At 46.8% G+C, this 13,137-nt stretch overlaps 1 protein-coding gene across 10 annotated transcripts in view; it reads right to left on the bottom strand.

Annotated features, from left to right (window-relative positions):
• The window catches only part of TMEM131L (transmembrane 131 like), a 76,858-nt gene extending 66,723 nt beyond the window's left edge, over positions 1-10,135 (bottom strand). For 8 of the 10 annotated variants that reach the window (XR_014945218.1, XR_014945221.1, XR_014945219.1 and 5 more), the window contains exons 1-3: positions 9,987-10,135; positions 9,728-9,798; positions 3,621-3,664 (exon numbers count right to left, since the gene is read on the bottom strand). Coding sequence is in view for 5 of the 10 variants with exons in the window: in XM_015860914.3 (XP_015716400.2) it covers positions 3,621-3,664; positions 9,728-9,798; positions 9,987-10,110 (239 nt within the window). In the remaining 5 variants the exon portion in view is untranslated. Of the gene's footprint in view, positions 1-3,620; positions 3,665-6,065; positions 6,156-9,727; positions 9,799-9,986 lie in introns of those variants that run through there. The other 2 variants (XM_015860920.3, XM_015860919.3) reach the window with 2 other exon arrangements.
• Between the last annotated feature and the right edge of the window lie 3,002 nt (positions 10,136-13,137).

The raw sequence follows: 13,137 nt of genomic DNA, 5'->3' as shown, positions 1-13,137 counted from the left end.
GCCATTACTTTCCAAGAACTGGGTTTTCAAATTATGGCACTAAGTCATAGCCTGCTTCTTTTTATTTTTAAAGGATGAGTCATCTGGGTAAGTTTTTAGATTTCCAAAGTGACTTAACAGATCGTAGCACCAGAACTCATCTGTGCTTCTGAACCACCAGAAGGGATGAAATTGACATCAGTAAGAAGCTACTACACAGAAATTTGCAACGTGAAGTATGCTAGTTCCCAGACAAAGCATTGTACCTTCACCTCCTAAGTACTTTGCAGGAGCACTGACCACTTAATTTCGCACTTGCGTACCATGACTGCACTGCTGTCTCAGACAACCAATACACCCTGGACTTCCCAGCTGTTAGCTTAAATCCTTCCAGATTACTGATCTTATTACACCTCAGCAACATTAAACATTTTGCTGACCAATGCCAGGAAATAACCATGTTTCAGTACGCTACTCCTTTGCTATCTTTACTTTCCCTGTTTCCTCCCCCCCTTTTCTAAAGCACAGATACAACAAAAAAATTGACTGAAGGAGCAATCCTACTACACAGATCAGGAGAGGTGAAAGTGCTGAATGCCTGCTGCAACTCTGGAGGCTGAAGTGTATCAGTAGCAAGAACCCAACAGAGGTGGATGGTGCATATTAGGTGCACACAACAGCATCTGCTTGGCTTGTTTTACTGAGTGCAACTTTGTTTAAACTACTGCAACTGTTGCTCACCACCTCAGCTTGGAAATTCAATTCTCTAATTCCTCAGAACCACAGATGAAGAATATCACACCTGTGGAAAACTCCTTTTTCTTTTGGTAGATCAGTGTCCGCTTCCTTGAACAGGAAAGCTAGACAATTCAAATGAATTACTTGCTCACAACGCTGAACAGTACTGTCCCTTTATCTGTGCCTTTTGAATTATTCCGCTTTAGTCCAAGTGTAATAAGGAAAGCACTTAAATCTTCAAATCCTGTTAATTCTGGCTGTGTTGTTCCCCAGCACAGGGGAAGAAAAACCTATCACCAACATTCTTCTAGTATTTTGAGCCAAAGTTATCCTTCCAGAAGACAACTTTTCACCAATAACTTTCAAATGTACAAGAAAACTTAAGGAAATGTGAAGTTTTCTTTTAACACGTTAGACCAAACAAGCATGACTAAGTCTGTCACAGACTGTGGCTTGAAGCAGCACATCCAGCAACGCAATTATCTGTGGTCCAATATTTTTTACTGTAGAGTCTGATCCAGGGAGACAAAAAGCAGGAGAAAGCAACCTATGGTAGCATTCAAGCAATGGAAAGGTTGGGAATTGCAGAATGGAGATCAAGGACTTGCTAATTACCCTCTTCTCACTCAGGGCAACTGCAAACCTACAGACCTCCAAAACAACCACTTCCCATTCACCTCTGGAACAGCTCTTTGCAAAAACTGGTATTTTGACAACAGCTCGTCACTTCCACACAATCTTCTTTAATTAATCAAGGCATAAACAATGTGATGACATCCATTCCTCGAGCACAATCACACAAAAACAGCAGCAAAGGAAGATCCCCCCAAATGGAAGATCCCATAATGCACATAGACAGGAAGTCAGCCAACAGACTGTTAATATTTTACCATTTTTAAGTAGGTTAACAGGTTCCCAAGAGAGCCCATTAGCCTAGAATTAAAAAGTGATTAAAACAGCATTTCGGGAAGAGACCTTCTCATTCATGCCCCAAAACTCTGAACATTCTGCTTTCTTCAGCTCTGGGGAAAACTGAATCCTCTGTTTCCACCAACTTCCATTCAACATTGCTGCTTCCAGATACTTTTCTTCAAGTGCCCTGGGGACTGCAGCATCTTTAGCTGACTTCCCTAGGGCATGCTGGCAGACAATGAGATGGGAGATTCTGCAAGTACTCAGGTTTTGCTGCTATAAGAAATGGAAATCCCCATGACTTCAGCACACTGTGACATAAATCAAGGGAATCAAAGTTAATCTGGAAAGAACCTAGCAAGTTCTAGCCCTTCCAACAGATCTTTGCTAAGTCTTCTTCATAACATTCCCTCATTATAGGCATAAGAGCCAAAACCATTTGAAAGTTGTGCACAAATCAGTACGTGTTTAGGCAAGTTTCCTGAAGCATCTGAGTATGACAACAGAAGAATGCTTCCATCCATGTAACAGTGAACCCCAGAAGCCGTATTTACATAAAATGAGCTCATTTTGGAAATGAGTAATTACTAGAGTGTCTTTAAGCACCGGAATGACAAAAAGTCAAATCATTTTTTCCTATTTCTCAGTAACCACCTTAAGTGCAGCATTTGAGGCTGTTATCTTCTGATGACATTGCAAGAAACAGAGCATGTTTAGGCATATAGTAAAAAATATGCATCAAAGCCATACTAATCCTCATCAGAAAGACAGAAGGTTCTGTATTTACACAGGGAAAATGCCAGCTTTCAGCAGTTCACCCACCCTTCTTTTCTCAAAGAGGAGAAAAAAATGGTTCTTTTTCCCTTGTGCAGATATGAATCAGGGGATGTAAGCAAGCACAAACTGTCAGCGACACCTGTTAGAGGCAGCAGTAACACTCCCACCTTCTTTCTATGCCATTTTGTCATCTCCACACAGACAGGCCACAAGTGCCCTATGTTGATGCTGGGTTCAGAAGAGAAGGCTCCTGATGAGGCAGCAAGAGGGGAGAAAAAAGCTCTGCAAAGAAGCACTCCAGCGCAGAACTGGTCAATCATTGCCATCCCTGTGTGTACCTCTGCTGCCAAATCCCAGCAGCATTTGTGTTTTATCAGATATACTCGCTCTCAAACCCCAGCTAAGGGCAAAGACAGGAGATAAACGAGAAAAGCATTTCTGGCTAACTGCAGCCGTCAGAACACAGCGGCGTTACATGTTTATTTTAAGTCCTGTGATCTTTGTGACTGGCATGGCACAAAAAGCCATACCCACATTAGCGCATACCAAAGGAAGGAAGTGTTTCATTGGTAGATGTCCAAGCATTTTAATCTGGACACTCAGAGGAAACAAAATGTGTATTCAAAAAATGAAATAATCTGCAATGCTATTTACCTTACACCTTGAAGTAGAGGCGGCTTGATACTAATAGAAACAGCAAAGCTGAAGGCCACATTTCTTAACACCTTTATTATTTATCTGATTTCAAATAATAAAGTGGACTATTTATTGTTCCACAGCAGCATAATAAGACTTTGGCTTTAAGTCTGCCTTATCCTCCTGGTACACATTAACACTCCAAGACTACTTATGTTTGCATGTTCTGGATCTCAAAATTATCCTCTTGTTTAAAGAAATGAATTATAATATATACCATAAAGCAGAACTGATGGGATTGTGTGTGTGTGTGTGTGTGTGTGTGTGTGTAAAAGCAATGAAATTTAACACAGTCTAGAGATAAAGTAAGAAGAAACAGATGCAAGAGGGTATTTCAGTCTCATACGTGCTACTTTCTGGATTTGCTAACAATAATATCAACAGTAATACCAATATTAGAAGAGAAACCAGTAAGTCATAAATATTGAAAATAATATGTATTCCTAAAACAAAACAAACAAACAAAAAACCACAAACAAAAGCTTCAGTACTCTTGTGTTCTTTTGAGTTTTACTTACCTCTGCTCTTCTGAATGTTCTTCCACATCCTCCTCAGAATCAGCCTACCAAAGAAAGAGAACACATGGTAAGGATCTCAGCATTACCACCATACAACACTCAGGATATGCACGCTATTTCTAATTCTGCTGGAGTTGGACCACTCTGACTTGTCTGGAAAAAAAAAGGAAAAATCTGAAACTCCTTCAGCTATTCCTTTGTGATCCAAATTAAGGTGGATACTAGCCATTCCATTTGAGGTCTCAGCTCATTTTGCCAAATAAGTGATGAGTTATGGCCATTTCGTTATTTTTTCAGACACTGATTTAACAGCCTTCTTTTCCATTTATACAAATGCATCCCTCCAAAATTCTGTTCACACAACCAATTTAAATCTGAAAACATCCACCACCACCCCAAAGTACAGCAACGCTGGTGGTTCCCACCTTCCAATTATGCTCCCCGTGTCAGTAAGATTCATTTCCAGTATCTGAGAAAATGATGTAAAATGCCTTAATGTTCAAGTTACACGGCAATGACAAAAGCATTGCTACAAAGCAGCAAGTTCCAACAAAGGCATTCAGATCCCAAATACAGATCTTCCCAACCATCAGCAAAACACACAAACATTGGAGGGAGTGTAAACTGAAAGCACAGCATCTTAGCTCAGTGGTTGGACAATGGTAATTTTCAAGACACGTAGGAAACAAATGGTGCCAGCTTGCAGTTTACCACTAAACACTTGGAGCTGCCTACAGAAATGAACTCATGTGCTGGTTCAATAAGCTCCCTGCAGGAAATTCATTTAAAACAAGCAGGTAACTGTGTTCCGGATCAGTTGAAATTTCCAGGAGAGCTGTAGGTACACTTTCAAAGTGGAACACATTACAACAACCCAATCTGTGCTGATGAAATGAGGCACAGTTTTAGGGAGATTAACATTTTCAAGAGAAGGTCACAGATAGCCCACCAAGCATAGCTCTTCCAGCTCCTGCAGGAGCAGGCGGTAGTTCCATAATACACCAGCTATGAACTTTAGCAATGGAACAGTAGGGGAAAAAATGATCCACTTTAGAATTAAGAGTGCACTTTCTGCCTCTGTGGATTGAGCCAACCCTTGCCTGCCAGCCTCTTCCAGCAAGGCATGACACTAAGACATCACCTGTTCTCCAGTTCCTCCAAGCACCCAATGAATTTCCAGTATCTCTGTACAATGCTGAGGAAAACGAGAAGGCTCCTCGCCCACCTCTCCCATTGCAGGCTGGCAATCTATCCTTATTTTAAATGGCTTAATTCTCCCTTTAAATGGCTTAACATCTGTCAGACATTGGAAACCTGGGATTGTCACTATGGTGTTCGCTCCTAATCATCACTACCTTAGCTATGATTACTACAGTTCCAATTTTATTAAGCAATGATGAAGAAAACCTTCTCAATCTACAGTTCAGTCACAGCATGAAAACACAACTGTGCAAGAAAAAAAACTAAATAAAACCACCCCTCAATTGGAGCACACATGCCATGCTCCATTTCTAGCATTATCCTACCTTCTTCCCTCTTCTCTATACAACAGACTACACATACACTTATACTGAGGATGTGTTATTTATTTATTTAAAAAGAACACATAACCACCAAAGCAAGCAAGTCTACAATATTGCCAACCAAGTAATACAAGGGAGTAGTAGTTCATGAGGCCAGCAGGCTACAGAAGCCTATCCTAAGAGGAAAATAAAATCCCTCCTCCCTCCAGACCTCATCCTGAGCACAGACAGGTGCTTATTTCATGCCCTGAAAGAGCCTCCCTTGTGTCACACAATGCATGAGAGCCTGGGCTGACAGTTCCTGCACAAGCCGCACTGCCAGCCCACCTTAAGTCATATCAGCAGCATCCAGCAGCTGAACTGGGAGGCTGCAATAGCCTTTTCACAGCCCAGAGAAATAATCCCCACCCCAAGCCCATCTCAGGCTTTCACATATATTATGTGCCTTCAGACAAGCCCTGCTTTGAAGTAAGTGACTTCATGTATTAATTTGAGCATAGCTGATAGGATACGCCACTCTGAATGACATACTACAGTGCCTCATATCACAGGTACATGCACTAGATCAAGGAGTTCACCAGCTTCCAAATCCAGATGAGAAATTAACCTTGTTAGCCCAATCAGCACCAAAGAACTGAAGACAAATCTCTACTACATGGGCCAAAGAGGGAAAAAAAAAATCTTATAGACGTAGGCAGAACCTTTATAGCAAACACCCATGCAGCTCTGTATTTGCCTTGTGTCTGTAACCAATCAAGATACAGCAAATACTGGAGCACCTTCCTCTTTCTCAGAAATTCAATACCTGAAATGTTATCATAATAATTTGAAATAAGCAGTCACTGTAGCTTCCTAAGGACCAGCAAATAAGTTGAAATGTATTCAAGGCATTCCCCCAATGAACCAACCTCCAGTTACTTACCAGAGCACTTTCTGATGGAGATAATCTTGCCACATTCTCTAGTAGTGCCCACCATAAATAACAGATGGTATTCATTGTTTGTGGTCATGAAGACTGAAGGCCTGAACCCCTCACTTCAAGTTCTTTCCTCCCCTCTTTAGCAAAACAGAGTAGGGCTTGGGCATCAAGTCCTACACAAAGGGACTTCTCCTGAGCATTTCATTTAAGTCAATAGTAACAAGCTACAAACAAACAACCAAATCCCCACTATAATAAAGCATCTGAATAAAGACAACTGCTCTAATCAAGGCTTTCTCACTTCACTATACTTCCAGCACCAAAATCCCACTGACTTTCCCTTAATTTCCCAGCTGACAGAGTAGGCAAAGCTTCACATTTTTCAGCAATTAAAGAACAACTAACAGGAAGCAAAACCAAAATCCAGCCACGTTTGTCATCGTGCTATAATAAGGAGGCTGAGGGAAAGGAGGAAGAGAAGGCAGGAGCTCTGAGACCACTCCATGCTTGACAGCAACCTTTGTATACAAAGGGGAACTGGGCCCAAGGGGAATATCAGCAGCACTGAAAGCTGGGACACTGCATCATTTTAAAGCAAGAAGGGAACCCAGGAGAAAGATGTTACTCTTGGAAGAGGACTAGTGGAAGCATGCTAGCCTCTCACATACCCCATCATCACTCAGGCTCAGGCACGGCAACACAGGCCAGACACCAGCCTACCACTCTGCAGCCAAACTGCAGAGAAAGGTAACACTGACAGAAACAATCCGAAGAAGGAAATATTAAAAAAATAAAAATAAAATAAAAAAAAAAACAAAAAAAACCAGCATGACACTACTATATAGAGGAGGGAAGCTGGGAGGAGGGCTGTGAACAATGAGAGGGAGGCAAGAGGAAACAGAAGGTAGAGCAAGGAGGGTGGAGGCGTGCAGGCCTCAGCAGCTGTGCTCCAGTGAGCGCACATGCAGCGCAAGCTGGCAGAGTGATTCTATGAGATGGATACAAAGACTGAAATGCCTCCCCTTTCCTTTTAGCTTGATGTCTTTATTCCACTTGCAACCTTACAAACAAAAGCAGGCACAGGCAACTTGGCAGCTGACTGGGAGACTGAACGATCTGACTGCCATTCTCAAATGCTGCATGCAGCAAGAAACGCTCAAAATTGCTATGTCACAGACAACTGATGATGCATGGAAAACAAGATAATAGTGCAAAGCCACTACAGAAAGGGAAAAGCATCAGACAGCACTGATAGGCTGCCAACAAAAGGCCAAAGGCCTAGACAGACAAGGCAAGCTCATCTCTATCCCGCTCTGTGCTGAGGACATGCAGACAGGATGGAGATGCTCTGGAAGGGCAGCACACACGGCTCCCTCCTAAGGTTCTTCCCTTCTTCCCTGCATGGAAAGTCCTTGCTACTGTGTAGCACCCATTCCCTCCCGCCTGCCTCCAAAACAGACGAGGAAGAATTTGGCCAAGGAACACAACGCCTTCCCCTAGGAGTACCTTTAAACATACGGAGTCCCCTTTATCAAACAAGGTCTCCTACCCACCCAGGAGCACGAAGCCGTTCATCCCAGCAGTCCCTTACCTTCCCAGTACACCATCACCACACTGGTGCAGGGACATTGGGCAATAACCTGCTGGGTGTCTAACTGGGAAAGCCTGCTCTTGCAAATAAGGGAACGCTGCAGAATCTTTGGAATAGCACGTCAGATCTCTTTTTCATGCAGAGTGTCTATCAACAAGCTTCAAATCTCCAATGAGTTTCACCATCCTTCCAACAGGAGAAGGGAACTTAAACGTTACCAGGTAAAGTGTCTGTCTGAATCTGAAGAGCCCTACTAACACTTCTGCCAAGCTCTGTACTAACCAGGGGGCAGCAGAGCAATGGCACTGAACTTCTTTCACTGGCCAAGACCCTTGAAACAGAAAAATGGTCTATTCCGCAGGAGCTCATAGAACAGCTACAAACAGCAACATCAGAACTCCTCATTGAGGAGTCCAACCCCACATCTACAGGGACACGGAGAGGTCTCCTTCACTCCTTCTGTCTAATGGAAAAGTCTAAGAGGTGCTAAGCCAATGCCTGCAGGAAGTAGAAATGCGAATAGTTAAAACCGAGCCAGGAAGGTTGAGTTTTTGTCCTAAAAACCTGCATGAGGAACCCAGGCCCTGCCACTGTTGTTCAAGCAGCCTCCCACGAGGCAGATGCTGCTCAAGCCTCCAGCTCTGAACAGAAAGTGATGCAAAGCAGCCTCTGCACCACTAGCGCTCACACATACTAGTTCATCTGGCTTTTACTGCCAGCTCTGCATTTCAGCAAGCCTATTGTGATTTTTCACTTCTTGCTCTGTCACAACTGGAATCAGACCTGTTTGATTTCCTGCATACCCAGTGCTGCCTCTACAACAATGAAAGATCAGCCTCTTTTGCTGCCTCAGTGGTACAGCAGGGTCACTCACTGAACACACCAAGCTCAGGAACCATTCACACCTAGTTTAGCTGCAGCCACACCAGAGCTCATTTCCATTGGGATGCTCAAGAAGAAAGCATTCTCAGAAGAGATCTCATCTTTTTGGGAAGTAAATGGTGTAGGGAGCCTGCTTTGGCAGGGGGGTTGGACTCGATGATCTCTAGAGGTCCCTTCCAACCCCTACAATTCTGTGATTCTGTAAATGCGACCTAATCACTCTTCAGCAATGACAAGTAACTACAAATGACTGCATTACATGGTCCTACGCCCAACGCATCCTAATGCCAAAGTGAGGACTTGAGCAAGCAAGAGGCAGGTTAGTCAGGCACCTGGGGACTACACCTCCCCTCAGCATCTAGCATATCTTTGCTTCTTAGTAGCATCAGGCACATAGTGAACAGCAAAATACATTAACTACAGAAAATTGGGCATCAGCAGGCAATACCAGCCAGCTTTGGTGCAAAACGACACCTCTGCTGCATTCCCTACGCTAGTGGCTACCAGAGGTTGAGCACCAAGCACCCTATAATGGCTCCAGAGAAAAGAACTGCTTCCCCCTCAAACTGATGCCCCCAAGGACTGCTGCTACACAGCTCCCAGCTTGCTGCCGTGCAGCCTGAGAGCGCAGAGCTCAGCACACAGCCCCGCTCCCTCAGTGCCTACTGGCTGCCTCCGGTGCCAGAAGCTCAGCCTCGCTACCAGCGCTGCTCCTCCCTCCCAGGCCCGGCCCCGTGTTTCTACCATTCTTGCTCCTCTTTCCAGGCAGAATCCAACGCATTCTGTTACTACCCGACAAAAGGAGCTCAACAAAACCAAAATGCACCACGGCACACGGGGGAGTGACATCACAAATGATGTGTCATTAGAGGAGGGCGGAAAAATGGCTTCACCTGAGCGGACTGATTTAATACAAACAGATGCATAAACTACCGTGTGAACGTTCGGCATTTGCCAAGCGAAGGCGCATTCGGACGGGCACGTTCAGGCTCCGCAATTAGTAAATAAATAAATAAACGCTTCACGAAACGAAAAAGCGCACGCAGGCAGAAAGCGGCCAGCTGGGGCCAAGGGCGGAAGGCGTGCAGGGGAAGCAGCCCCCGGGAACATGGACGCCGCCTGACAGCCCGGCCCCGCCGCCCCCCCGCCCCGCGGCCACCCCAAAGCCGCCCCCCGCCCCCGGCCCCCTCACCTGCGCGGGCAGCAGAAGCTCGCCCTCCTCGGCCTGCCACAGCTCCACCACTCCGGGAATGGGCTCGATGGCTGCGGGCAGAGAGAGAGAAAGCACACGTGTGCCGGCCGCGCCCGGCCCAGGGGCAGAAGGAAGGAGCAGGGGAAGGGGAGCGCGGCCCCGCTCCTTTGTGTCCCCGCGCTGCCACCGCGGCGGCCGCCCCGGGGACCCGCCCGCAGCGTCGTCTCCCTCCCCGGCCGCCCACCCGCACCGCGCTCACCTTGTCCCTGCGCCTCGCCGGGGCGGAAGCAGGGCAGGAGGACGTGGAAGACGCCCAGCAAGAGGTTCATGGCCGCAGCCGCGCGACAGTAGCCGCCCTGCTGCGGGTAGCACAGCCCCGCCATGCCGAACCGCTCCGCGCGGTGCTGCGGCTGGGTGGGGGCGGTGCCGGGAGGGGCAGCGCTCGGGTGGTCCCGCCCAGCGCCGCAGCGCCCCGCCCCTGGGACCGCGCCGAGCACGTGGGGCTCGAGGGGGTCGCGCAGGTTAAATTCGGGCCCCGAAGTGAGTTCGGCTCCGAGCGTCCCGCCTCCTCGATGAAGCCGTAAAACGCGCTCTGGACTTAAGTTATTAGTTTGGAGCATTTCAACCCACGGGCTTATTCTAAAAGCAGAATCGGCGCGCCGTGTCTCCCTCGCGGAGCTCCCATCGCTGCGGTGCGCTGCCCGCCCCAGCGCTATCGCTCGCCCGCAGCCCCGTATCGGGATACGGCAGCAGCCGCCGAGCTCCTCGATAAGGCTGCAGGTCCCGAGGGCAGCCCTTCCTCGGCCCGGTCGGGAAACGAGGTGCCACGAGGGTGTTGCCTGCCAGTGCCTGGAGGTCGCTACCGGGCTCTGCCACGGGCTGTAACAGTGTAGGACAACACAACACTGGGCTAATCTGCAAGACTGCAATAAACGAGAGCATATTGCCCTTTCTGGTCAGGCAATGTGTTTGAAATGAGCCACTTGCTCTGACATCACACCTAAGCAGTGTGCCTAGCCCCAGATTCCCTCCATCTAACAGAAAGAGAAGAGAGGACAGATAACCTCTTTATGTTACAAAGCGCTGTCAGTGCTGCGGTACCACCAAATGCGAGGCAATCCACAAAATATGCTGGCATACATTGTCCTCTCCTTGCCCTGATCTGCCCACATTTTTTAGCACTTACAGCGCGTCCACTTGAAAGCGGGGTGGATCCTTGCACACAGCAGGATTTGCAGTCTTCCGTGGGACCCACTGTGTTACAATAGCACTGAAAGCTTTATAAGCTTCATTTGTTTTCAGAGAGCCTATTGGAGCATTGTCTGTGCTTAAAGAGGCATTTAAAACTAAAGGGAAACTTTGAAAGCTTCAGAGACAATGACGCTGGGCTTGTGGTGCTGGACACGTTGGGGAGGAATAGCATCACTCAAAGCACTGGGCTGGGCTGGGCCTGCAGTAGCTGCAACATACAGAGCGTTTGGGCTGGTTCTGGGTTTGTATGCCCGTAGGTCATACACGGGAATAGGGGAAATGTCCCGCATTCTGAATTCCTCCTGCCCTTGAGATTAGCGCGCATACATATTTATTGTCTGAGTCTGCAGTGATTTCTGAGCCACTGCTGTGTGCATTTATAGGGCTTTGTGGATAAACAGATGAAAGCTGCTCTGTGCGCAGCCAGCCCTGCTGCTGGCTCTGCAGTCTCTGTCCTTTGTCAGGGCCCAGCTGCAAGAGGGATGCTCGGTGCAGAGGGGAAGGGGATGGAGGAGCTGCCATGTGGTTTCACCTTCAACCCCAAAAGGTTTTCACATAGGCACAGTACATTTCTTCTTACTGTCGCTCCAGCTGCACTGTGTTTCACTGCAGCCAATAATGACTAGAATAAACCTGCTGGGGAAAGATAAGGGGCGTGGGAAATGGGAGCCCAAAGGGTTAAACTCAGATAAAGTCATAGAGCAACTGGAAGTAGTTAGTGCTGCAGTAAGACGGGAAGCCTGGCTGTACAGGGAGCCAGCAGTGGTGCATTCTGATACTGATTGTATGGAAATACACAGCACGAAGCTAAAAATGGTTTCGAAATACATCCAAAGTGGAAATGCTGCAGTTAAAAGACTGCTTTGAAGCAGCAAAACATTGATGAAGCTCTTCCCGAAATCCTGACTTGCTGCTCTCACAGCAATAACGCTGCAGAACAGCACGTCTGCACTCCCATGTGAGCACAAGGGATTTGCCAAGTGGGATTTGCCCCAGCCAGCCCCAAGAGCCATGATGCCACGCTGATGGCTCCCATATGTGTTGTCCAGAGGAACTGGACACAGTTATTTCCTCACAGTTACAGCATCAAGTCAGTGGTGTGACACAAAGCTGAGACCCTCAGTCAGACAGCATGAGAGCTGCAAGCTTGGGGGCAATGCACAGCCCCCAACATGCAGACAGGAGAGATCCAGTGGAAGCAGCACTATGTCCCAGGCCTGAAACTGCATCCCACCTTCATTCCACATCGGTTTCTTTCCATTGGAGCCTTTGCTGAAGCTTGTGGTCCCTCAACACTGCAGGAGTTCCAAATCGCCCCAAAAGAGCAAACTTTTCATGTATTCCTGCAGTAGCCGAGGTAATTGAAACATCTTAATTGCCTCTCAGGCACTACAGAGAGAAGCGCTGCACTAAAAACAGAGGCTGCTTCACAACTGCACGTGTGGTGTTGGGAACGCGCTCCGCACTGTGCCACTGCCCAATGGGGCTGCTTCCTCAAACAGTGCACCCTGCAAAAGCAACACATCCATCCTGGTGGTGGCTCTAAGAATGCACATGTTTACAACTAAAACTCGTTTATGTTCCAGCAAGAAAATGAGAAGATCGTTAATGTACAATATTTCCTCAAGGCCTGCCAAAATAGCCTTCTGTCAGTTATGCAAATGCAGAAGGATGGGAGCTCTCTTTCAGGTACCAAAGCTCGTCATACAAACAATAACAGGCTGCATTTCGGTGTAAAAATGTTTGCCTTTTACTATTCAATGCTGCAGCTTTGCACGTGGCTTTCTGAAGCATTACTTCTCATGCACACTTGCACTTAAATGTTTCCTTATTTTTTGGCTCAGAGGAGCGAGCAGTCAGCTTTTCCCTCATTCCTGAGGGATATCAGGTTACAGCAAATGTTGTTTTGCTCTTATACACTTACCCAGTGGCATATTAAAAATGCATATTTTCCATTCAGTTTTCTCCCTGCTGGAGCTGGGTTTAATGCCACTTTTCTTCTCCTCCTCACTAGGTGCTGCTTACAAGCCATGAGCTTACTCCCAGGTATAAAAGCACGAGCAACAACACGCACCCTGTTTCACCCCAGCTGGAGTTACAGTCCCTGTGAGTCACTAGAGTGCTAGCTCATTTTTAAGGAAGGAAATTTACAGCATATC

The sequence above is a fragment of the Coturnix japonica genome, chromosome 4, assembly GCF_054131305.1.
Source record: "Coturnix japonica strain WE chromosome 4, WE-NBRP24, whole genome shotgun sequence".
In the NCBI taxonomy this organism is placed as follows: Eukaryota; Metazoa; Chordata; class Aves; order Galliformes; family Phasianidae; genus Coturnix; species Coturnix japonica.
Note: the sequence above shows the minus strand (reverse complement) of the source record. Positions and strands in the feature narration are given on the sequence as shown.